Genomic DNA, 27,106 nt, shown 5'->3' with positions numbered 1-27,106 from the left:
TCGACACTAGACTTCTATTTGCACGGGTATCAAATAACACATGCGCATATACATCATTTACGAGATACGTACCCGTGATAACGTCTGTATTGGTCTTGGCTTCTTCCGTGGTGAGTACAAATGCCCGCCCTTTTGGCTGATTTGGTTGTGTCCTATCATTTCTTTTAAGTTCGGGACATTCAGATCTCATGTGGTTAGGGTCTCCACATTTGAAACACTTCTTCTTTTCCTTGCATTCTTGAAGAGCATGACCCGTCTTTTTACAATTTGGACAAGGAAAACGACATTCCCCCGTATGAAAGCGTTTGCAAATTTGACATTGAGGAAATGTTTTAGGCCTTTTAAAGTTGTTATTCCGGGTGTCCCCCTTTATTTCTTCCCACTTTCTTTTTGGTGCGAGAGATTCAGCCTGCCGCAGAATCATCTCGGCAGCCATGACGTCGCCAGCCTCAACAGTTTCTGCAAAAGTCTTGGGGGATTTGGATTTGATAAACACCCTCATTTCAGAGGGTAGACCCCAAATAAACCTGTTGATCAGTTGTTCCTCGGTCAATGCTAAATAAGAAACCAGTCGAGATATGTCGTTGAAACGAGAAACATATTCTCGATAGGTTTTATTTCCCATTTTTAACTGAAAGAATTCCACTTCCAGTTGCCCAATCTCACTGGGAGGACAATACTTAGCAAGAAACTTATGAACAAACTCCTCCCACTTCATCTCCTTAACCTTTTCTTTTCCCTCTGTTCGGACCACAATGTTCCACCAGTGAAGGGCTTCAGCTTCAAACATATGTACGGCGAACCGTACTTTGTTGCGGTCATCACACTCACATATGTCTAATATTGACTCCATTCTGTTGAGTCAGTTTTGAGCTTCTAGTGCTCCCTTTCTTTCATCAAAGGACTGAGGTTTACAGGACATGAAGTGCTTATAAGTACATTCCTTTGATTTGGAATATTCACCTTTTCCTTCTAGTGGCATTGTTGCAATAGTGTTTTTCCTTTCGCCCATTCCTTCCCTTTGAACTGGCGTGGAGGCTGCTGAGCTTTCTTCATGTCGTTCTCCAGATTGGTTAACATTACCAGTTTGTGCATTCTTCATTACCTTAGCCACTTCCACAGCTATATTGTGGATATCCTCAGTATTTAGACGCATGTTTGTACTAGACTGGGACCTGACACTATGAGAGGGAGTTCGAGTCCTATAAGAATCTTCCTCTTTCCTTCTGTTATTCTGATTATTTCTAGACCCTTGTTCATCTCTATGTTCAGACATTGTCTCCTACCTATAGGAATATGAGTATAAAGAGTTTCTAGTATGTATGATACATCATTATCATATAACAACTATATACATCACATAGATATATATATATATATATATATATACGTGTATATATATAGCACATAGAAAGGCACAACATAGTTTACTTCTTCTAGCGTCACTCAACTGACTATGCAAGTACTTTTCCTGAGAACATGTTATTTGGCCTAGTATGAGTGTGCTATTTAATCTTTAGAGAACTACTGGTTAAAGCTTAGGCATTCCTGCAATACCTAATTCGCTAAAACCTCGGGCTCTGATACCAACTGTAACACCCACCCCGTAACCCGAGTGATTGTGCACAATTGATACACTTACAGCGGAAACAAACTAAACTTTCATTAAAACTTATAATAGTCTGAGTACAACACTTTATTTATCTACAAACTTTTGGCAACTAAGAACTCCTTGATCTTCTAAAACTCCACAACTGTCAAGTAGTTCCTATAGCTTTCCTCATGACTCACCTGAGATAAGTATACTCAAAACGACGTCAGATATATACTGGTGAGCTCATACTATACAATTTTTATAAAGACAGACCACAGTTTACATTATATGAATACACAATATGGGTATGTGACCACATTATAGTCAGGTTGGGCCTCATTGAACCTTATAGGTCACATTTGACTTGTCACAAACCACCGTACAAGAGACATACTGGTCCTCCAGCTGTGCCCCCCTACGGCCGTCACATAGGTATGAGTGTGTGTCGCTGGACCTTATAAGCACGAAGTGCCTGTGGGTACAATACAACACCTTATTACCCTTCCCAGAGTGACACACCTCATTAAGCATAATAGGATCCCATATACTCCTACTGACACATGCATACTGCAGCATTCTCATTATTACCAGTTATGGACGAGTATACTATCACAGTTTAAAAGACAAGTATGATGACTCACCTGATTAGCAATTGCTTAACAGCCGCTAGTAATACTAGGTTATGTCTCAAGGTCCTGACACAATTACATAATCCTAGGTTAGGTAATGGTACACCTAACTAGTCATTATCATGGTTGGATATTGGTTAACCATACCTTGTTTAAGCATGGGTGATCAGTCCATGCTAACTAAGGCTAGGCTACCCGATACCCGCCCCTGACAATAACCCTAGTACCTAAAAATAATACTAACACTACTACTACTAATATATTATTACTAATAATAAAACTAATATTAACTACTAAAAATAAATAATAAATAACTAAACATAAACTTAAACGAGAGTATACCTCAAAACTATCTACGACACGTTGATGTAGAGTTTCCCTACTCCTGCTCCTACTCGCGCTCCAAAAACGACTATTACAACACCCAACGGGGTATCGTATACTCAGGATTCTCTATACTAGAGCATTCCCGTTAAAAAACTGGTACCTAAACAACCTACTGAGACTCTTATTTAAAGCAAGCAAGCAGGCACCTCAAATCTCGAATTCAATTGACGTGCCTACCTACCTGCTTGACCTGCTAGCTTGCTTGCTTATATATATTAATTCAGCTGCTTAACTCGTTTTTCTTGTATAACGTTTAAAATATGACGTTTTATAAAACGACGAATATGTCATTAGAACGAGCATATTTTTATCTACGTTTTAACCTAAGTTTCATTAAAAACGGAGTAAGGTAAATAAAATAATATATTTAATTGTTAATATTAACGGTTTTCTATATTAGCCAAGGTTTTTCAAGATATTTCACCTTTCACACAATCATCTTACTCGTTTAACAATATATGAAATATAAATTACATATTTCACACGTTTATAACCAGCACATTAAGATTCGGGGTATTACACCATATTTGGTTAATTTGTTACTCACATTTATTTAGGACTTTAAGGTAACTTATCCTAATTATAAACAATATTATTAGTGGCACAAAAGCCTAGTCACAGGGACGTTCTAAATTATAAGCCATGATTTCAGAGAATCAAGGCATGAAGGTTTAAACATAGTTCTTTACCTTTTCTTGACAGGGAGTCATAGACTACTACTATCTCTTGTCTTATATGACAATGAGTATGGCCCGTAGGCACTATACTACTAACATATGATCATCTTAATTGATGATTTAAACCCATGATTTATAGATCATTAAGTTAGGGTTAGGAATCCCTCGAAGGATCCTTGTACAAAATGATGTGTGTGATTTATAACGAATCACGTCTGCCAGGAGTGTTAACATGTTTACAGAGGTTAACAGGAATTTGAATCTTTTAACCAGGTCTTACCATCTTGTCCAGGTCTTATAGTGACACGAAGGCTAGGTTACACCTTGAGATTCTTTATTAATATTTGAATAGGCAGCAATTTTTAAAAGGAATGATTTTGATTTATGTATTTCATATATAATGTACATAATGACAAAATTGAATTTCATAAACTTAACATTCCATTAAACATAAAAAGGATTACACACTGCCCTAAATGGGACTTTTAATAGACGAATTACCTACGCAGAGGTTAAACAGAAAAACAAGTCCTCGCAGGGACCAATTACTATGATAGGTGTCCTCGCAGGGACTGAAAAGGCAAGTCCACGCAGGGACTGAAAGATAAGTCCACGCAGGGACTGAAAGACAAGTCCACGCAGGGACTGAAAGACAGATAAATGTCCACACAGGGACTTAAATACACAAATAAATGTCCACGCAGGGACTTGATTGAAATAAGAAATACAATAGTACATATAGAGACTAATGATCTCGCTTCTTCTTTCCTTTAAACAGGTTTGCCAAACCTTCGAGGAATCCACGGTTGTTCTTACGTTCTTCTTCAAAATCTCGTTCTACCCTGTTTAAACGGTGGAGGATTTCTTCCTGCTCCGGTGGGGAAAAATGTGGCTGCTGCGATAGGTGTTGAGCCGGAGGTCTAGCAGGTATTGGATACCCATGAGTTGAGTATCCCATTCCCCAAGGTGTTTCATAAGGTACTTCAGGATGAAGGGCGTGGTAGTTTGCCGCCGCTTCTATGTATGGGTCGACACCAATATAGTTGTAGTGAGTGTGAGCTGGCTGCTCAAACGGGTTGTATGCTGTGGAACCGGCGCATGTAGGTATCGGGTTATCATAACCAAATGGTGGCGGAGGTGGTGCAACTGGTGCAGAATTCACCTCTGCAGCTGGGTTAGAAGGTCCACCCATTTGTGGGTCTTCATGCAGTGGCGGATAATGACTGCCACTGGAGTGTCGAGGGGTGCTAAAGTGAAAATCCCCTATTCATGCGGATATCCGCGCGCCTGTTCTCCTATGTCTTGGAGGATCCGGAGGTGCTTGATGAACTGGCGGTGGCGTGAGTGCCATGAAACGCGAATCCTCGGAGGGATCCTACTGCTGCTGTTGTTGTTGCTCATGAGGCGATAAATGGTGAGAGGGTGTAAAGTACCACTCACACTGGTTGAACCTTGCTTGATAACTGTCTGGACCCTGATAGGGTGTTCCGTGGAAAGATGATCCATCAGAGACTTCGATAGGGTGCGTGGGAGTACCGCGTGCAGGCTCGACGGGATCTGTGTCCTCGTCCATGTCCATTGCATTGTCTTCTGAGAAATGGTCCTATGGTCCTAGAGGGTTAAAACCTACTGGTTCTTGGATAAAGTTTGCCGGGTTGAACCGGCCCTGAAAGACAGGAGTAGGGTCGCCAAATGAACGGTGCGAAATGGAACGCTGGAGGGGTATGAATGAAGGTTGAGGGTTATCAGGCTCGTTTTCCGAGTTCGGCCCAAAAGAGTGACGGTAAGAAGGTGTTGAACTGTGCGAGATAGACCGTCTAGCGGGCTCAAAAAGGTTCCTTCTGTTTCTCTGAGGATCGGCACTCATTGTGCTGGCAGGAGCTCGCATTTGTGAAGGCACGGCCTCGTGATCATTGTGGGTAGTGATTGGCCCTTTGCCTCTTCCTCCTCTTCTGATTGCTGGTGGCATATTTCCTGCTTAAACAATTGAAATCAACAACAAACAATAAAGGACAAGCTAATGCAACAATTCGAATTCGTCCTAAGTTCTTGTCTAGACTCGAGTATGTGCAATTGTGTCATTGAGATTAAACACAAAAGGATAGTGTTTAATTCACTCAACGTTGGCTCTGCTACCAACCTGTCACACCCCGATATTCACACGTTTCACCGGTGGGCCCGGTGGGGGATTACCCTGACGTAGTTGGTAACATTACAGTCAAACAACACAATATTTAAATGCACAGCGGAAGCAAAAGATAGATATATTTCAACCGAATGTTATTGTAATATCATGTATCACAATCAGTCGAAAATAATCCACAGGGGGATCAAAAATAAATAGGAATTATTATTCAACAGTTGACATCCAAGCTTGCGAGACTTATTGTGGACGCTAGGAGAAAGCCAGCCTAGTTCGCATAGTACCTGCACTTAACCTTTTTGGGAAAATACGTCAGTTTACACTGGTAAATACATTCAACCGACTCATTTGAAAAGTTTAATAAAAATTGATTTGAATGCACGTGGCACAAACTTTTATAACTTGAGATAATTATTTTGAATATAATACTTTTAAACGAATTACATGTTTCTTATGCGTTCAGTAGCCCGTTTCGTAGACCGGGTAAAGACTAATAGACACGCCACAGGTATAATGCCCATAAGGTTATTCCTTTAAGTGGGATACCATTTTTACATATGCAGCTGTCAGGTGTACGCCTACACCCCGTGCTCAGGTCGTGGCCATTTCATGAATGATGCCAAGGATATCCGGGACATGGTCATTAACCCCCCAAAGGCTTTAAGCAAACAAAACATTTTAAAACAAAGCATATCAATAATTTAACCTCTAATCGATTAAAAATTCAATGCTGGATCAAGCGGTATTTTATATACCGTACCCCAAGCCCGTATAGGGAAATAAGTTAAAAGTATTTACCTTTGCAAAGTATATTTCACAATCAGCAATTGCAAGTAGCTTTTACCGGGTCTCCTATTCTGGAACGAAGGTTTATAATAACCTATTAGAATCCTAACGGGTCTTTAGTTAAGCCTAAACTTAGACCGGTTAGTTTTAACGAAGGATACGGTTCGAACGCACGAATAAGCGAAGACCGGAATAGAATGTGATTTAGACCCAACAATTTTTAAGACTTGTATAATATGGGTAATCCAACCACATTCTGGATTTTGAGATAAAAACGACAAGGTTTGACCCGTTTCGGCTAATTTATGTAAACTAGTTACATAAACCGAACCGAACGCGTAAATGGCGTAACGGGTAACCGTAAGAGTCTTATACAGGTTTCCTAAGTCAATATGCTCTAAATATGTTGTGATATCAGTAGGATACCTTCCATTATGCCCATAACGAGTTTAATCCCATAATACGCCCTGTAGGGGTATTTTGGTCATTTTAAAGATTATAAAAGAGATTATTTATACTTCTGATGTTCGGGTGTGAAGTAAACATTAAAACCACTTATTTTAACAAGTTACCTCAGTAGGTAATAAGTCTTTATGACAAAAATGGTTTTAAACCCAAACTATGCGTTTAATACGCGTATAAAGTCGTTTTAAGCGATTTCCGGGTTATACAGGAAATCTGAGTTTTCTGATCAGGTTATAAAGTTCAAAATACTTTATTTATTATTTAACATCAGTAGCAATTGGATTGGCATCAAAATACTATGTAGAACTCGTTTTATGTCCGAAAAGGTATATTCGGTATTTACCGAATCAAGGTCATAACTTTAGGTTATGAGCAGGTTAAAAATAATTAAAAATCTTTAAAAATCTCAAAATATTATATTACATCAGTGTGTAAAAGGTTTGGTGTCGAAATTTGGGTTTAGATAGGCTTTATGCTAAGTGCGCCGTTTAATTAACAAAAGTTTTCTTAATTGCGCTATTTAGCATAACTCCTATTCTAGACCTCGAATTGACATGAAATTTTAGGGACATGTTTAGAAATCAGTAACTAAGGTTATTGTTCTTTCACATATCCAAAATTCTCGTTTTAAGGTCAAAAGGGCATTATGGTCAACTTTTAGGCATATAACGGAAACGTGCAAATGACTCGGACAAACAACGAACGGAGTCACAGAGGGTCATACCATGATGTAACCTGGTCCTAAGGGAGTCCTAAGGCATATCCAAGTCATGTTAAAACGGGTCAGAACTGAAGTCAAAGCAAAAGTCAAAGTTTTGCGACTTTCGGTTCCGAACCGGGTCAAAACAGTAAATGGTCGGATCAAACAAGCTTAGACCAGTTCTTATACGTATTATCAAGTTATATGAGTGATAAAATATGTTACATGCCTTCTACATTGTTAATTATGCGTTAAATCGAAAATTAGCATTCTGTTGACTTTTTCTAAGCGACTTTGACCCGACATTTGAACTAGTTAGATTGGGAACCAGGGGGTGCCCTTCTAAGGGTTTAATGCCCACATGATTACCAACTTATAACTACCTTTGATTCGATTAATCACTGGACCATTAATGATTAATCGTTAAGTCAACCGTTAATTACGACGGTTTGACTTTTAAGCTAAAACTAAGCAAAAACTTAACAAAGAAAGGTCAAGCATACTTACTGAAGTCCTATGCACGATTAGGAAGGCTTAGGGAAGACACTTGTGCTCCAGAAAGCTCCACAAATGAAGAAGGAAGGAATGAACACAATGTTGCAACAATGTGGCTTTATATAGTGTTCTTAATCCATTGAGATCATGACAACTAGGTCTATCATTGATCCCAGATCATTTACAAGTGTTTCCTAGTGCCTAGGAACTGTTAGGGGTCACCCATGTTGCTGATAATATCTTACTAAGTCGGTTAAACGTTTATAACAGCCAACAGCCAAGCTACTGTCGTTGGGCACCCCTTACGGACCGTAAGGCAGGACCTTTACGGTCCGTAAGCTTTTGACATAAGGCAAAAATTAACCTTTCACGTATTACGGACCGTAAGGCAGGACCTTTACGGTCCGTTAGCCCTTGCCAGAAAGCAAAAAAATTAACCTTTCATGTATTGAACAGGCAACTTGTAAAGCATTATTTTGAGCCAGGGAAATGTCAGTATGAGGCCCTTTTTACCCATGCTTAATCAGTTGTGTCTACCTATCTCAATGTATCATTGGTTTGCATTATGATGGAACATATACACGAAAGTTTTTATTGAGCATTATTTCATAGGATCCATACTTGCAAATTTGGACATCCTTTACTATTAGTAATCACCGGATTAAAGGTATACTAGATGTTTATTAATCATGTTAGGGTCTTGGGATTTATAACGAAGTCATTCAGAGGTATAAATTAACATGTCGACATGTTCAAAAATCCTGCCATACATCTTTAACTAAATCCGGGTTTATAATACTTTTGTTGTACATGACACGCGTCATTATTTCATTTGACGAAAATTTTTGAGGTGTTACAAGTAAACTCATTCTAACCCAAACTCATTCTAACCCATACCCATTCTAACCCATTACCCAAACCTGCCCAACCCACCCATTTTGCCACCCTTAATTGCAACCATTGAAAGAGTAAAATGAATGAACACGAACAAATATAACATTTATTCAAAATATACGATATGTGAGGAAATAAGTATACTTTAGATTAAATACTAATTATTGAAAGTTAATATTACATTATTTTATTATTAATATTATCATTACTACTATTATTATTATTGTTATTGTTATTATTATTGAGTTAAATACTCGGATGGTCCATGTGATTTGTATAGATTGCAACTTTTGTTCTCAACTTTTCAAAATTACATGGATGCTCCTGGTGGTATGTATATTAATTATAACTATGTTAGAACCTAACGTGGATAAACATTAAACTTTTCAGGTACATTTCTAAAAAAGACCAATATGCCATTTCTTTAAAAAGTAAACATTTAACCAGTAAAGAAATCTAAATAATAGTAACCATATTATCCCCCATTTCATTAATCCAGGTCCGCCCTACTTCACACATTGAAGTCGTAGTTCAGGTTCTCAATCGTCGGCGAATGCAAGAACCCTACCACTACCACCACCATCTATGACCCGCCTAATTTCATGGAAGGTGATTAGCTTCCAATTTAAGTTTGTCGATTTCTTCTATGTATTCTTATTCAAGTTCATTCATTTCTTTTGGCAGTGGCTTCCACGCACAATATGTGACAGAGGGCCTTCATGGACCGTGAAGGCTTGATAAGATTTTTCTCATGGTCCGTGACGGCCTGTAATTAGATGTCGTCAACTGGAGGCTTTCATGGATTGAGAAAGATTACCAAGAGTTGCTTCATGGTCCATGAAGCAAAATATTTTCATTTTTTCAAGTTTAGTCCTTCTACTTCCATCTTTGATCAAATAGTGTCTTTAACCCCTCAATTTTGACCAATTTTCACGAGGAAAGTACCAAGACACGTGTCACTACTAGGGTTGATTGGGATACACTGAGTGTCACAGCGTGTGTTAGTCACCCGCAATCTTGGTCAAGAGTTGCGGAAATTGGATGGTTTAGGTAAAGAATTTATGTATTGAGTTAAATGAGGCAACATTATAACACATCGATGGGTTAAAATGGACAAACTAAACACCATATGTATTTAGAATGGGTTCAAACAAGTAAGAGCGGGTTAACCAATTTGATGAGAAAATCACCAAAGATTCTTGATTATATGTTAATGATAACTACCACCGTAGATGAACCACCACCTCAACTCCACCTTCGATAGAGCACCATCAACCAAACTACCTCTACAAACACACCATTGCTAACCATCAGCTACTTTAGCCACCACCAACCAACGCCGCACAACCACCATAAATTAATGCCATTGCAACCATCATCATTGTTGTAACCACAGATGTCCACCCCCCCCCCCCCAATGTTGTTGCAACATAGTACAAAAATCTCCCAATGGCGTTCTTAATCTCTCCATTGTTAGAGGCGTTCATAATCTCTCTCTGTAGAGCACATAGTAGTCGCATACAATCATCAGTAAAACTGGTGGCATTTAGGACTATAAATAAACCAAACAAACACAAAACTTTAAGCAAATATGTGATTGAACACAAACAATTAAACGAACATGGTTTTCTTGTTCATGTTCCTTTGTTAAGTTATGAACATGTTCATGTCCCCTTATGTTTGTCCGCTAAAGCTATAAACAAACAGTTCACAAACATAAACGAACACATTTGAACGAACGCCAATTAATAAGAATTGTAATCTTCAACGTGTCAGGTCTAAAAAACTAACAAAACTAGAATAAATTGTAATCATAGGTAATATTTTAATTTCATCAACCCGGTATGACACGTTATCTAACCCGACCAAACCCTCATATTTTTCGGGCATACCGACAATCATTTCCAAAACATAACAAAAGTCATAAGACCAATATCCCTAACAATAACATTAGTTTATAGTGAGAAACGCTTGAACATCCGAATCTGGATTGCTTTAGTAATACGCGCAACTTTTTGGTCGGAAGGAATACGTGATTCCCTCCTAAAACAACTCTAAAGACAAGTATACAACTCTACACTACAAGGGCAATACGGTAAAACAACACCTAATAATCACCCATAAAACCTCACATATTTACAAACATACCCTCCCAAATGACAGCTACAGAACAGTCTTTGACTCCCCTCTTCTGACCGTCTTGTTGTAAACCCACAACCCTCTCATAAGGACACCCACACCTCCACCAACACACACACAAAAAAAAAGCAGTCTACTTTTTTTGATCAATCACATATTTCTGATCATTTTTGTGTTTCTTGATTCGATCTCTGTTCTGGGTGTGGAGTTCTGTTGAATCTTTGAAGGATCACATACAAAAAGATCATAAAAATGGCTTCATATGGTGGAACAACACAAAAGTGTAAGGCTTGTGAGAAGACTGTGTACTTGGTTGATGAACTCACTGTTGATAATAAGGTTTATCACAGGGCTTGTTTCAGATGCCACCATTGCAAGGGTACCCTTAAGGTTTTTCTCTTTTCTTTTGACTGTTTTTTGTTGTGATCCAACTTTAATTCATCTTTATGTGTTGAATTATGCTGTTTAGTATATTAGATGTTGGTTTCTTGATCTGATTCTTGAGTTATATAGATTCTTTATGATGTTTTTGATCTGGGTTTTGTGTGATTATTTGTTTGAAGTCACCAGAGTTGATGTTTTGATTAGTTTAATTTCATTTGTATTTGTTGAATTATTGTTTTCTTGATCTAGTTTTTGAGTTTTGAAGATTCTTTATGAGGTTTTTGATCTGGGTTTGGTGTACTATTGATTTAAAGTGACCAAAGTTGATATTTTGGTTGTTAGTTAATAAATCTTCTTTTTTATGCTGTTTATGATCTGTGATTCTTGGTTTGAAGTAACCACAATTGATCTGTATCTTTGTCTGTTATAAATCTAGTAACAATTTGAGGTTTTTTGTTACTTTTAATGAATCTTTTTGCCATGTTATGTTCTGGTTTTGTATGATTCTTGATTTAAGGCAACAAAGTTAAAGATTTCTTAATAAGCTAGAGTTCTTTTGTTGGCTTTAATGATTTGTTTTGACAATTATAATCTGTGTTTTCGAACAAATGAATATATTAATTCATCTAATGTAGTTTTTTTTTAAATATTTGAGGGTTTATTACTTTATTTAGTTCATGTATTTCAATTGCAGTTGAGTAATTACAGCTCTTTTGAAGGAGTGTTGTATTGCCAACCGCACTTTGATCAACTCTTCAAAATGACCGGCAGTTTGGACAAGAGTTTCGAAGGTTAGTTTTAACTTTTATCCCCATGAACAATCGTAGCATTTGATTATCAACCAAATGTATTAAACACCCTTTGATAATGACAAAATAAGATTATTTTGTATACCGAGATTGATATAATTCATTTTTTTGTTTTTCATGTAGGTGCCCCCAAAACTGCTAGATCATATGAGGTACCGCACAATTAAGATCATAGTAGACGTATATATTAGTTTCTGATTTTTAGAATTATTAGTGGTGACCAACTAACCATTGGCGACCCCCCCCCCCTAATTTTTCCGAAACCGGGGAGGCGGCAACGTATATACCTATACGAAAGTACTATTCATAACACACTACACATTGATAAGTTCGGGGTGGGCGGGCGCCCCCTCGGGGGTAGCCTAAGCTGCGCCCCTGCAACTAACCATGTAACGATTATGGATATACACACGTAAATTATCAACATGTTTTTTTATTATTGGGATGCTAATACTTGAAGTGTAACATCAGGGCCAGTCTAACAGCAAAGTATCGAGTATGTTTGGTGGGACCCAAGACAAGTGTATAACTTGCAAGAAAACCGTCTACCCGCTTGAAAAGGTAAAGAAAAATCAACAAAGTATCAGTAATTCAAAGATTCAAACACTTAGACACCTTAAAATGTGCATAAACGTGCGTTTATACACAAAAGTTCTAACGTTTAGTGATCTTGATGGTTGTTTTTCAGGTGGGTGTTGACGGAGGTGCATACCACAAGGCCTGTTTCCGATGCAGCTATGGCGGGTGCCACATAAGCCCGTCAAACTATGTGACACATGAACATCAACTTTACTGTAAGCATCATCACGCGCAGCTCTTTATGGCTAAGGGAGATTTTAGCAAATTTGATAAGCAACATGAACCGGAGAACGGGGTGACTGAGAACACAACAGAAGATTGATAATTTGAGGTCAGATTCGACGTGGGATTTCTGGAAATCTTGAAAGTATGCAGAGCAGAGGTTTTGGCAGTCGTTTTGTTATGTTGTTGAAAGAAGATGTGTACTTTTTGTCTGCGCGTGTTGAGTGAATAACTTGTTATTTCTGAATAAGTGTGTTTTTGAGTTGTAACCAGTTATATAAACGTTTGAGGATGTTTGGTTCTTGTGATTATTTGAGGCTTTGGAGTGATTTCTTCTGTTATCTCCTTGTTTTTCCATTCATGTATAATCTGGAAAATCAAAATACCATTTATTGGCATGTCCTGCTGGAAGAGCTTATAATAATCTTAGGATGTAAACGAGCCAAGTTTGGCTCGCCCAGGCTCGTTTAACTCGCGATAACTCGAGCTCGGGCCTGCCTCATTTCATTTCGAGTTTATTTCTAAAACTCGAGTTTGGCTCGTGAGTAGTTTTTCACCCTCGATCTCGGCTTATTTGTTATCTTTTAGGTCATTTATAAACATTATATTTAACTTTTTATATATTCAAAATTATAATTTTTATATAACATAATATATATTATCTTGTTATTTTGTACAACTTTATACATAACAAATAAATCAATAATCATTATCAATTTTTTTAAACATGATTATATTAATAATAGGTTTGTGACTCGGCTCGAGTTCAACAAGTGAAGCTCATGCCAAGGGCCCGTTTAAGCTTGGCTTATTCGAGCTAATAACGAGCCGATCTTGAGTCCTTTACCACTAATTACGAGCCGTTTGGCTCAGTTACACCCATGGTTGTAAAACAAGGTTTCCAAGGCCGAGTACTCCTCGAGTAGTCGCTACAAGGTAGGATGCCGAGGCGACTTTCTTTGACTCCGCCTAATTACTTGGAGTCGGTCAAACGCGGTCAACCTTGGCCAGAATTGGATTTAGTAGGTCAACTCGGGCCTAGTTTAACTTAAATAATAATAAAACATAACTTCTATACCTATCATATTAAGGAATGAATATCATTTTCACATATTTTGTTATACATATTAGTAAATTTAGGTTATTTGACATATATTTAATCTCCAAAAAGTAATTTCTTTATAATTTAACATGTCCGAGTACTCCCCGAGTACTCTCCGCCTGGACCGAGTACTCTCAACTCCCCGGTCGACCGACTAGGGAGCGCCTAACGACTTTTTCAACCATGGTTACACCCCATAATAATATAATAGAGTTAACTATCATTTTCGTCCCCGTGGTTTGGTGGAAAATGTCACTTTAGTCCAAAAAAAAATTTGCGTCAGTTCCGTCCTCAACATTTTTGAAACGCGTCATTTCAGTCCAAGAAGATAACGTCTTGCGCCAGTTCCGTCCTCAACGTTTTTAACGGGCGTTATCTTTTTGGACTGAAGTGGCACATTTCAAAAATGTTGAGGACGGAACTCACGTAATTTTTTTTCTTTTTTTTTTTTTTTTTTTTTTTTTGAATGAAGTGCCATTTTCCACAAATACACAAGAGACAAAAATGGCAACTCAATATAATATGATGGTGGACAAGTTAATTCTTTCTTTCACGCATTTCATCAAACACGTTTGGCACAACCTATGAGCCAGCTAAAGATTCGTCTCTACCAACTATTAAAACACGTACAATCATTGAATCAAATTAAGCAAATTCACGCCCAAATTATACTTCAATCATTAGGTGCAACCAACAATCTCATTGGAGCATTAATCCAATCATACAGTGCCCATAAAAAACTCAAATCTGCTCGAAATGTATTCAACAAATACCCAACTCTGCAACCCACATTTCTATGGAACCTCCTTATTCAAGCTTATTCAAAAACATCATTCACTGAACAATCACTCCATCTGTTCAAACAGATGCTTCTGGTTGGTGGGTGTCATTCTTTAGCAGTTCCAGATGATTACACGTTTACGTTCGCCATTACGGCTTGTTCGCGCCAGCGAACAGTGTTTGGTTATGGTCAGAACTGTCATACAATGGCGGTTAAACTCGGGTATGATTCGGATGTTTGTGTGGGCAATGCGTTGGTTAGTATGTATGTGGTGTATTCGGAAATGGTGTATGCGCGTAAGGTGTTTGATGAAATGCCTCAACAAGATATAATAACCTGGACGAGTATGCTTAAAGGGTGTGTGACGGGTGGGAAGATTTTAGAAGCGGAACAAGTGTTTGTGGAAATGCCTGAAAGGAATGAGGTTTCGTGGGCGGTGATGATCGCCGGTTATGTTGGGCATAAGATGTATAATGATGCTTTGAGGCGTTTTAATGATATGTTGGATGATGATAATGTTAAGCCTAATGAAGCCATTCTTGTTAGTGTTCTATCAGCTTGTGCTCATCTTGGTCAGATTAATCAAGGTGAATGGATACATTTTTACATAGAGAAAAACCGGTTTCCGAAAAGCTCAAACGTATCAACTGCTTTAATCGATATGTACGCTAAGTGTGGGAAAATCGATTACGCGAAACAGGTTTTTAACGGAGCTGGAAACCGAGATCTTTTGACGTGGACAAGCATGATTTCGGGATTATCTATGCATGGGCTAGGTAAAGAAGCACTCAAGGTGTTCGATGAAATGCTAGAACAAGGAATCAAACCAGATAACATCACGCTTGTCGGCGTTCTTAATGCTTGTAGCCATTCGGGTCAAGTTAACGAAGGGCTTTCCATCTTCAACAATATGGAGCGAGAATGGGGGATTTCACCGAAGATTGAACATTTTGGATGCTTGGTAGATCTTCTGAGCCGTGCGGGTAGACTTGAAGACGCATTCAAAGCTGTGAAAACGATGCAAATGGAGCCCGATGATGTCATCTGGAGAGCGCTTTTAAGTGCTTGTAGAATACATGGAAATGTAGGTCTTGCGGAGAGAGTTATAGAACATGTTAAGAAGACAGGTGGCGGAGGGCGTTTGCTGCTTTCGAATTTGCACGCGTCTTTTGGGCAATGGGACAATGTAAGACGAATAAGGGAATCGAAGATTCACAAAGAGGATGATTCGACTCCGGGTTGTAGTTATATTGAAATAGACGGTGTTGTTCATGAGTTTCTTGCGGCGGATAAGCTGCATCCGCGGATTAGAGAGATAACTCGGAAGTTAAATGAGGTTATGAAGAGAATAAGCTTAGATGGAGATGATATGAGAACTCTATGAAAACATTATTTAAACAAAAGTGCATGTAAATCGGATATCGGTCAAGGACCGATATTTGAGATATCGATAATCACAGTGGGATATCGGTAATTTAATATCAGTATACTCTCTTACCATTAACAAATTAACCTTTTACAACTTGCAAAACACTAACAATTGTAACAAGTAGAACAAGTAGAAACTGATTAAGACTTTAAACACTAACATTTAACACCAACAATCAACAATTATGACTTTGAAACACTAATAATAGCAATAAGAAAAAAGAAAAACGGTAGAAATAAGAAGAAATGGACTAATATCGGGAATCGGTGATATATCGGTCAATATAGCTGATAATATCGGCACCAATATTCAGACTGATATTTTGTACCGGTATCTCACCAGAGGAGCGATAACCGATATACCACCAATATATCAGCGATATTAACTGCATAGATATTCACGAGAACATTATCTAAACAAAAGTGGACATTTAGAAATCAAGATTTCTATTACAAAAGAGGGAAACAATATTCTTAAAGTTGAAAGCAACAAAACTGATCCTTTCTGCTTCACTTCCATAATTCTTACCCATTAGATTTACAGCAAAAAACGACTATTAATAGATCACTCGAGTGAGAAATAATTAAATACATAGTTGGAACCAAAACGAACAACAGTTGTATGTTGCTACTTCACCTCAAACAGCGGGGAAATATTTGTTGAGGTTAAATGGCAACGAGTAGAATTCTTCACTTCTTGTGTCGGTGTGGAACGAACGGAATTTGTCCCACCAATGTTTACCTCTGTCTTTTCTTACCGTTCCATCGTGCCTGTGAAGTGTGTTATCCAGAAAATATGCAACAATTCCAGCCACAAAAGCTTCCGATGAAAATGGAACCGTCACCATGTTGTTGAACTACAAAATAGCAACAAAAAATGGGATTAATAATATACCTCCTAAACATAGTTGTCGATAGCGGTTGCTATGGTCGCTATTGTGAATAGCGGGATTTCAGTTTTTTTTTAAATAGATATAGCGATTAAAAATAGCTATAAGATAGCTGGATTTTAGGTTTTTGTTAAATATATATGTAAAATAGCGTATATACTAGGGTATTTTGATATAATATACGTATAATTTTTTTTTAAAATTTGTTTTCTGGTGCATCGCTATTTATAAAATAGCGTCCGCTATTCATCGTTATTCTCTATGTAGCATATACGCACCTTATCGCTATTTGTCGCTATTCACCATTGACTATGCTCCTAAACTGTTTCTATTTAGAGATATAGCTTATTTTGTAATGATGCTATTTTATTTTTACTAATCATAATAGGCACATTAACTATTTAAAAATGGAGAAAGTACGCGGGTCATCTCAACCCCAACGCGGTCTCTTTCAACCCATACTATAAATGACCCATTTCGACTCGAACTGTGAACTGTGTTGACCCGTTACCCGGCCCAAACGGTTTATTTTTCCGGACATACCCATCTTCCAGAAGTGTGGACAGGCCCGTAACCATTGATAGCTTCATATTCGTTAAAATACTGGGGAATAGACAGGCCCAAAAAGAGTGAAAAGCCCAGTATGAACTTTGTTCGGAAGCTGTTAAGGTTGCAAAATTGAAGGAGACTCAAACCAGATGAACCTACACGAACATGAAAAGACATCATCACCCTTGAATTTACCACCAAATAAAATGACGAAAAGGCTGATGTAAGGGTAATCATGTAAACTTACCGACGTAAGCAAAGAAAAGGCAATACAGAGCCGCAACAATGGGTGCGGGGATTGAAGCAAAGACCGCACCAAATTTACCTGCATCGTTGTTTGAAATTAGAACTCGCAATTTTGACCCGTTTATTTACAATCGGGTCGATACAGGTTACGTCATATATGAAAAAAGCATACCAAGAACCGAGAAGAAAATCATGAAGCCAGCGGAGATCTGTACGACTCTGCGACTACCAACACGAGTCACAGCCAAGAGACCAGCGTTCTCACTGACATTACACACCGGTAACTTAATGTCAAAGGAGGTTTTTTAATAAAGAAAAAACGTTATTATTTTCAAGCAAAAATCTAAAAATCGTGTTACTCACATAGATACGGATGACCCATTCACCGTCCCAAACAAGCCAGACAACAATATGCCAATCCCCTATAAACAAAAGACAAAACATATACTTCTTAAGGGTCAAAATGGTAATTAACCATTCTATAAATGCAGGTTTTGAACAGTGATAATTACCTGCCAACCGACACCACGGCTTAGAACAGACGGAGGCAAGGGGGTGGCACTAGCATATCTCGAAACCGCCATGAAGCCACCAGTTGACTGATGTTATAATTACAACATGTAAAAATGTTTTAGAGCAAATATATATAACTAAAAAAACAAACGGAGCTATATGTTTTAGTCGACCAATAATAAGAATTGTTAAAAACCAAAAACGGACCTCCACTAGCGCAACAAAAGCAGTCATCATCATGGCAAAGGCTTCACCAGCGTCAAACGAAGGTGCTCCCCATTGAAATGGATACGGAACTCTTATCCTGAAATTATTTATAAAAATCACGATACAAGATAGTTGTCAGTCTTCATTAAGATATAAATGTATTGAAATAAAAGGTCAATATCTACTAACCATGGTGCACCATCGATTAATCCAGAACGGTCAGTACGACAACTTGTTTGTGTCTTAGGTGGCGTATGATTGTAGGCCCCACCAACAGTAAGCAAGTGAGCGTAAATCCAAACAATTGCAACTGATATTAAAACCGAAAATTTCTCAAAGACCGGCTTTCCTGAATGTACCATGTGAGCTACATACTGCACATAATTTAAAGAAACCAAAATCTTGAAGTAGATATTTTATTAATAGAAATTAAGACATAATTGTGGGACCCACAAGATGAAAGTATTTTATTAATGAAGGGTTAATAACTCAATATCACCTGCGACAAGATAACTACAATGATTAGTTGAGGCAGCCCGATTTCAACACATCTTGCAACCTATATAAAACAAGCAAACACACTCCCATGAGAATTTGAATAAATTTTAGAGTAAAATGCCATTTTCGTCTGTTTTGCGACTTTCGTCCAAAGGTTTGTTTTTCCCGCATCTGGATCCAAAAGGTTTGAAATCTTGCCATTTTCATCCAGCTTGTTAACTCCGTCCATTTTTCTCCATTAAGTCAGGGGTATTTCCATCTATTTGTTAACTTAAAGGGCAATCCAGTCTTTTTACATAAAGTGGAAAAGACCGAATTTCCCTTTAAGTCAGCAAAAAACGCCGGAAATGCGTCTGACTTAACGGAGAAAAATGGATAGAGTTAACGAGCCAGATGAAAATGGCAACATTTCAAACCTTTTGGATCCAGATGTGGAAAAACAAACCTTTGGACGAAAGTCGCAAAACTAGCCAAACCTCTGGGACGAAAATGGCATTTTACTTTTTTTTTAGTTTAAGTTGATATACATATAGTCATATATATATATATATATATATATATATATATATATAGAGAGAGAGAGGAAGGTTAACGTACATTACGGCTTAACGTACATCACGTACGACAGGTAATTACGCACGTTCATTTTAAAATCACGCACGTTATAACTCAAAAATCCAAAATCACGCATGTTGAAACACAATAATCACGCATATTGAAAACATTAATCACGCATGTTATAGAACAAATCACGCACGTTGTCGTACGTGAAGTACGTTAAGCCGTAATGTACGATATACTTTTTCTATATATATATATATATATATATATGTAATTATTATACTTACCCCAGGGAATCCAAATTCATAGAGCCCAAAACCAGCAAGAGCGATTAACGGAGTAGCCGAAAGGGGACTCAAGAATCTACAATGAAATTCACAAAACAAAAGGTAAGTATCGTTTGGCATATTACTGCAAGAGAACTGATTATTCCGATATGTTAATAATTAATAATTATTTAAACCAACCTTGCAACATTTCTCCAAAGACCACTGAACCCTAAAACAATTTGAATTGTCGAAGCAACAATCATCGCACCCTGAATTGCACGCATTGTCTTCTTGAATTTCTGTAACAATAAATAAAAGAATTAGCACAAACTTAACGCGATATTTTTCAAGATTTTGACTAACCTCGATAGGATCAGTATCATTCCATCGGTTATTCAAGATGATTGAAATCGTGGGTGCAACAAAAGTATACGAGCCCCCAATCACAGCTGGCAACCTAGTACCAAACAAACTTTGTAGCAAAGTGTTCCAACCCGCCACAAACAGTAGAGTTTGGATGACTTCTGCTTTTTCGGTCTGATAAGAGTCATTAAACCGTAATTACCATCAAATTACAATTATTCAAGATTTAAGAAACATCAAACGTTTGCTTCAATTTTAATGTCTTACATCTCCGCCACCCATTTGAGGAACGAGTGCCGTCGGAATGATAACCGTCGTGCCAAGCATTACCAAGTAATGCTGAAAACCAAGTAGAATAGCCTCAGCTGCAAATATGCACATGTTTAAATTAAATAAATAAGACATCTAAAAAAAATTGACGAGCCGGCATTTATTCGACGTGTAAGTTTGATATTCACCGGTGTAAATGGATGCTGACGTCATCAGCCTCAGAGCGTTACGTCGGTGTAAATTGGTTTTACACCGACGTAAGAACTAAGAATTCGTATACGATTTTTTTTTCTTTTAAGTTTCATTAAAAAAAAAATCGGTCAAATTTTTTTTTTTTACAAAAGACCTTTAAATCAAAAAGTTCTCCAAGTTCTCAGAACTCAAGGTTCTTATTTTAACCATAAATGCTAAAGGAATTGAAAACTAGATTCTAAGAACACAAAGAACATGTGTAGCAATAAACAAAAGTATATTCAAATTTCAAACTATATATAAACAAGAATCATGAAAGCTACTTTTAAGAACCCAAAATCAGATTCTACAACAAACCAAACAAAAGTTGAAGAAATTGGTCAAAATATATATAAACATTATCTTAATTTTGTAAACTAGATACCAAGAACACAAATAATATGTATATTTCAAACAATATATAAACAAGAATCAGAATGAAATTTTACAAAACCCTAGAAAACAACCTAATTTAGAACAACCCACTTGCCATATAAACAATCTAAACTTACCCTTCTCACAAAAAAACATAAAAAAGTTATTTAAACAAAAAACATGAAGAATATCAATAACTACAAGAATATACTCACGCCAAGGGGGTGGACTAGTAATGCAGTAAGTGACACCAAGCAGCTGATCTTTTGGTGGGTGTGGGGCCGGTTCATCGGACTTTCCTCCGCCACCACCTCCGGCCATCTTGTTGTTTTCCGGCGAAGTTGTGAAATTACTATAAAACCCTTAAATCTGCAAAAGGAAGAAAACCCAGATGGAAAATGGTTTAATTTTTAAAGATTTTTGTGTAAGAACAGTGAACAACAAAATGGTGGTGGGAGTAGTACTAAAGAAGCTAAAAGGTGTAAGTGTATAATTTTTTATTTTTTTTTATAAAGAACACAAGAGCATTGAGCAAACCACTCACATGGAGTATAGTAGTAATAGTAATGGAGACACCCACTACAGATGTGTGATTTGTTGAAATTTGAGTAACGACAAAGGGGGTAAATAATGGGGTGTTTGTTGTGAATCAAATGCAGGAGTAATTGACTAACCTGTGCAACCCAACCCAACCCAATTGAATTGAATTGAATTGGAAAAAGAGAATTTTTGTAGTTTGTTTTGTATGTTTGCTGTGACTGAATTGTAATTATTGTTTTCTTGTATTCAAACCGACCTTGATTTACTACCAAGAAAGCTACATTTCATATTATAATATTATTTTTTTTTACTGATGAAGCAAAATCAAGTGGGTGGACCACGAGGCATTGATTGAATTATACGGTGTAGAGGAATGTAGTCCTTAAAAGATGATCCGTTACATAGGCGTTCATATCAGCAGGTATAGGGATGAGCCTAAGAGTGAAAAGGGTGCTCCCCTCATGAGATGGGTAAACTTTCTATCCATCCAATAGGGGTGTTCAAAATCGGATAATCCGGTTTTCGGATATCCGAAAATCGGATATCCGAAATTTCGAATAGTGAAATATTGACATCCGAACCCGAATCCGAAATTTCGGATATCCGAAATTTCGGATTCGGGTTCGGATATCCGAATATCCAATTTTTTATTTAACTTTTATTTTTTAATATTTGGAACCAGATTTTTCGGATAGGTTCGGATATCCGAATATAAGTTTCGGATATTTTTTCGGATATTTCGGATATTTTTCGGATACTTCGGATATTTTTCGGATATTTCGGATATTTCGGATATTTTTCGGATACTTCGGATATTTTTCTTATACTTCGGATATTTTCGGATATTCGGATATCCGAAAAAAATAAAAATTAACTTTTCGGATATCTGAAAATTCGGATATCCGAAAATTCGGATATTTCGGATACGGGTTTTCGGATTCGGTTTCGGATTCGGATTTTTTTGAACACCCCTACCATCCAATCATCTATTGTCAGACCCTCCGGAGTGGGGGCGGTAAACTTGTGTTTACTGATTCGGTGACCACAGCCACCCTTTTACCGCTCAAGTGTTTACCGAAATTGGAGGGAATTTCGGTGAAGGTTCACCGACTCGATGAAGGGAGGGAAAGGGGGAGTGAGAGGGTGTGTGGTGGGGTCCATTTCTTCTCAACCAATCACACATTTTTCCCTTTTTTTAAATAGTTTACCTAAACCCCATTAGGTAAATCACAGCCAACGCTTTTTAACATTAGGTAAACAATTGACATGGCGCTATTTGATTAAGTGATTTGAGAGTTTACCTATTCCAAGTATTTAACCACTCCCTTCACCCTCATGTCAATTCCTCTCTCTAACTTCCCTCTTCCCTAAAAAAGCATAAGGGGTGGTCACCACTTATGGAAAGAGGTAAACTATTTTTTTTCTTTTTTTATAAACTATTAATTAATAAATAAAACATATTTTTAACAAAATAAAATTATATTAAATTAAAAAAAAACATTACATTAAATTAAACAAACTAAAATTACATTAAACTAAATAAAAAAAGACAATACATAAAATTAAACCTACTAAAAAAATAAAACCATAAAAAATTTAGAAACTACATGACCAATTATATTTTTTTGCGATCTCGCGTTTTCAGGCTAGTGTAATTCCCAACATCTCTGGTGGAATATTGTCGTGTGGTTTGTTAAACGTCTCCAGATCCTTATCAAACCTAATCAATCTCAACGCCTCTTGATGTTCATCTGCCAACACCTTTTTCCTCTCATTTCTTTTTAATGTCCACCAACTCTTGTTTCATAAATTTGTATTCTTGGAGCTTGTCGGACATACCAATTGGCCTTTGGGTCGACGTTGCAGGTCTTTTATGTTTTTTTCTCTTTCTTTTTTTGCCTTCTTGGAGAGGGGTCTACATTTATGTCGGGTATATCACTAGTGAATTCGGTATTCGGTGTACCCGCTTGGTAGTTATTCGAATCCGATGACTTTCTTTTTGCGCTGAACTACCACTTTCCTCACCCAACAATGGTACTGGGGCCCATTTCTCATGTTTTCTAACCACCTCCCATGCCTCAATATGAGGAAAGCTACCCTAATGTTTTTTTTTTTGCAATCTTTTAGCGTTTGTTTCATAACATGAGCATCGTCACTCCCGCCAGGACGTAAACGATCCTATAATAAAAATATACATGGTAAAAAATAACAATATATAAAGGAAATAAAAAATAAAAAGTATGTAAATGTAAAAAAGTATATCGTTTGATGCCAAAAGTCGTTGAATAAGTTCAACTTCCCTTGCATAGCTTTCCATTTTGGACGGACTTGATGAACGGTCCGGGAACTTCCTCCAACGGTTGCATTGTAATGTGCGAGAACTTTTTTCCAAAAACCTTCCGATTTTTGTTGATTGCCTTTTTTCTTGTTTACACTACAATGCACATACGCCATCGCTAACGCCTCTTCTTGTTTCTTCGTCCATCTTTGTGGATCCGCCTTACCCCCTCTTTCCTTTCGGTTCATCTTCGGCTTCTTCTTTGACTTCAAGTTCTTCCTCATATTCGGCTTCTTCATTTTCGTCTTCATCTAAGTCTTGAGTCTCGGTTACAAATTATTCATCTTCGTCATCATCGTATATTGGAAGCATGTGTTCAACATTATCTCTTGGAGATTGAGTCGGTGGACTCCGATAAGCAAAAGGGTCAAAAGCGTTTTGCACATCCGTAGGATACTCGTACACACCCGATGCAACCATCATGGGACCTTGTGGTAATGAAAAAAATTGTGGTGGATAATTGGGTTGGGGTTGGGTGTTGTAAAAACTCGGTTGTGTATTTTGGGCGTAAAAGTATGGAGGTTGAGAGTGTGGGGAATAATCATGTTGTGATTGAAATGACACACTTGAACCACTCGATCCGCCTCGTCTACTTTGCAAGCCGCGCCCCTCGCCTTCAAACCGGAACCCGAAATTTTTTTCTTGTCATCACCCTTGTTTTGTCAATCCATAGTATGTTTAGAGAGTATGTGAATTCGGTGAAAAATGGAATGTAAAATGATAATATTTATAATATGTTTATTTGTTTTTTTAAATGAAACGGCTATGCCATTACCCTCCAACGGTCATATTATCCCTCCAACGGAAATATTATGCATGCGGTAAAGAATCACCGATTTCCACCCACCCCGCGCGGTGAAGGGGTTCACCGCCCTCTTTGCCGCATGCAACCCGTTCACCCTAAAGATGATGGACCTAGGGTATGGGGGATGGGCCTCAATTTAAAGGTTATGTGAGTACTAGTTAATGTATGTTGGAATATTTATGTATTACACTAGGTTAGAACCCCGTGTATTACACGGGTTGAATAAATATAATTTTATATACCAAATGATATAAAAATATATATATCTTTAAAAATCTCGTTTATTGCACGGGTTGAATAAATGCAATTTTATATACCAAATAATAAAACAATATATATTTAAAAATCTCGTTTATTAGATTGGTTGAATAAATGTAATTTTATATCTTAAATAATAAAAAAGTTATATCTTTAAGAACCCCGTGTATTGTACCGGTTGGTAAATTTAATTTTATATATTAAATAATGAAAAAAGTTACATTTTTAAGAACCTCACGTGTCATACGGGTTGAGCACATGTAATTTTATATACCAAACAATAAAAAGTTGTATCTTTATAAACCCTATGTATTATATGGATCGAATAAATCTAATTTTATATACTACATAATAAAAAAAGTTATATTTTTAAAACCCTGTGTATCACAAGAGTTGCATAAATGTAATTTTGTATAGGAAAAAAATAAAAATGTTATATCTTTAAAAAACCTCGTTTATTACACGGGTTGAATGAATCTAATAAAAATTTATATTTTTAAAAAACTAACTGATATACTCGATATACAATGGATGGGGTGATTGCGGTGATGGTTCTTATCAATGTCACGTAAACATGAAAATAAAAGTATAGAACCAATAAACATTGATTAATATTTTTGTTTACCCCTTTTAAACATTTTTGAAATAGGTTATACCCTTAACTACTTTAGTTTAATAAAATAAATAAATCATTTACATTAATTTCATTAATTTCAGGATAAATAATTTTGAAATCTGATAAGTATTTTAAAATATTATATTATCTCCTATATGAGTTGTTTAAATTTATATTAAATTTAATTGTATAATTATCGTTTAATTGATATTAATTATCTATAAAAATGGATGGCTTCAATAAATGACATGTGTCCTTTTATTGGTTTCTTCTGATAAAACTTCAACAGACACAAACAAATGAATACTCAACGTGAATCTCTCAAAATCTCACCAGCAGATCATCAACTCGATGAACTGTACTCTCTCACAACTGATCTAATCGACGAACAAAACAATCAAAACCCTAAGTGAGAGAAACAACTAGAGATGAACAATGATGTGAGAGAAAGTATCTGATGTGTGCGTTGAATGTGAAGAAAAAAACTCAGTTCCCGAGAACAGAAACAAATCACGCTCTTTAATACCTCGTTTATTACACGGGTTGAGTGAATCTAATAAAAATTTATATCTTTAAAAAACTAACGGATATACTCGATATACGATGGATAGGGTGATTGCGGTGATGGTTCTTATAAATGTCACGTAAACATAGTGATTACCATATTTGAGTTGAGAATTGAACATGAAAATAAAAGTATAGAACCAATAAACATTGATTAATATTTTTATTTACCCTCTTAAACATTTTTGAAATAGGTTCTACCCTTAACTACTTTAGTTTAATAAAATAAATAAATCATTTACATTAATTTCAGGATAAATAATTTTGAAATCTGATAAGTATTTTAAAATATTATCTCCTATATGAGTTGTTTAAATTTATATTACATTTAATTGTATACTTATCTTTTAATTGATATTAATTATCTATAAAAATAGATGCTTCAATGAATGACATGTGTATTTTTATTGGTTTCTTTTATTATATAGTATAGATATAGATTGTAGGTCTGAAAATGGGTATTATTTGATAAAAACATGTTTAATGATAAAAACCTTTCTTTTAAACTCTTTAAAGAGACAAAAATATATTTGTTGAAGGTTATCTATATGTGCCGCAAACAAGAGACAAGGAGTGACGTACGTTAGCCCTTACTATGAAAACCTAGGATCGGGTGTTGGCGACGACAACTAACTCCCGACTCAAGCTGATGACAAGCGAGATTCTGCCAATGGCATGTGGTGGTGCGTCCCCGTTTCGACAATAATGAAATTCAGTAGACCTGTTTTTTAAAGATGTTCTCAAAGTAGTGATGGTTAACTTGTAGTAAGAGAGATTGGAAACAAAAGGAAGTTTTTTT

At 36.8% G+C, this 27,106-nt stretch overlaps 3 protein-coding genes across 4 annotated transcripts; 2 read left to right on the top strand and 1 right to left on the bottom strand.

Annotated features, from left to right (window-relative positions):
* The first annotated feature begins 10,971 nt into the window (after positions 1 to 10,971).
* On the top strand, positions 10,972 to 13,244 carry LOC110941755 (LIM domain-containing protein WLIM1). Its single transcript, XM_022183417.2, has 5 exons — positions 10,972 to 11,299; positions 11,988 to 12,084; positions 12,226 to 12,254; positions 12,574 to 12,663; positions 12,791 to 13,244. Exons 1-5 carry the CDS (start codon positions 11,162 to 11,164, stop codon positions 13,001 to 13,003), a joined length of 567 nt encoding a protein of 188 aa, XP_022039109.1. The 5' UTR covers positions 10,972 to 11,161; the 3' UTR covers positions 13,004 to 13,244.
* A 1,304-nt stretch (positions 13,245 to 14,548) lies between these two features.
* On the top strand, positions 14,549 to 16,274 carry LOC110941754 (pentatricopeptide repeat-containing protein At5g66520). The gene has a single exon (XM_022183416.2). The coding sequence runs from the start codon at positions 14,590 to 14,592 to the stop codon at positions 16,168 to 16,170; it is 1,581 nt and encodes a 526-aa protein (XP_022039108.1). The 5' UTR covers positions 14,549 to 14,589; the 3' UTR covers positions 16,171 to 16,274.
* Positions 16,275 to 16,642: 368 nt separating this feature from the next.
* Positions 16,643 to 21,959, bottom strand: LOC110941756 (nucleobase-ascorbate transporter 6). Of its 2 annotated transcripts, none has more exons than XM_022183419.2 (15): positions 21,861 to 21,959; positions 21,402 to 21,555; positions 20,578 to 20,675; positions 20,311 to 20,484; positions 20,146 to 20,246; positions 19,966 to 20,041; positions 19,119 to 19,178; positions 18,809 to 18,993; positions 18,620 to 18,716; positions 18,412 to 18,498; positions 18,263 to 18,321; positions 18,072 to 18,163; positions 17,901 to 17,978; positions 17,648 to 17,808; positions 16,643 to 17,071 (listed from the first exon to the last, which is right to left on the bottom strand). In XM_022183419.2, exons 2-15 carry the CDS (start codon positions 21,505 to 21,507, stop codon positions 16,853 to 16,855), a joined length of 1,593 nt encoding a protein of 530 aa, XP_022039111.1. In that variant the 5' UTR covers positions 21,508 to 21,555; positions 21,861 to 21,959; the 3' UTR covers positions 16,643 to 16,852. The 2 variants fall into 2 exon arrangements, with proteins under 2 accessions (XP_022039111.1, XP_022039110.1); XM_022183418.2 differs by having other exon boundaries at positions 21,731 to 21,877.
* Between the last annotated feature and the right edge of the window lie 5,147 nt (positions 21,960 to 27,106).

Source organism: Helianthus annuus, chromosome 5 (assembly GCF_002127325.2).
Source record: "Helianthus annuus cultivar XRQ/B chromosome 5, HanXRQr2.0-SUNRISE, whole genome shotgun sequence".
In the NCBI taxonomy this organism is placed as follows: domain Eukaryota; kingdom Viridiplantae; phylum Streptophyta; class Magnoliopsida; order Asterales; family Asteraceae; genus Helianthus; species Helianthus annuus.
Note: the sequence above shows the minus strand (reverse complement) of the source record. Positions and strands in the feature narration are given on the sequence as shown.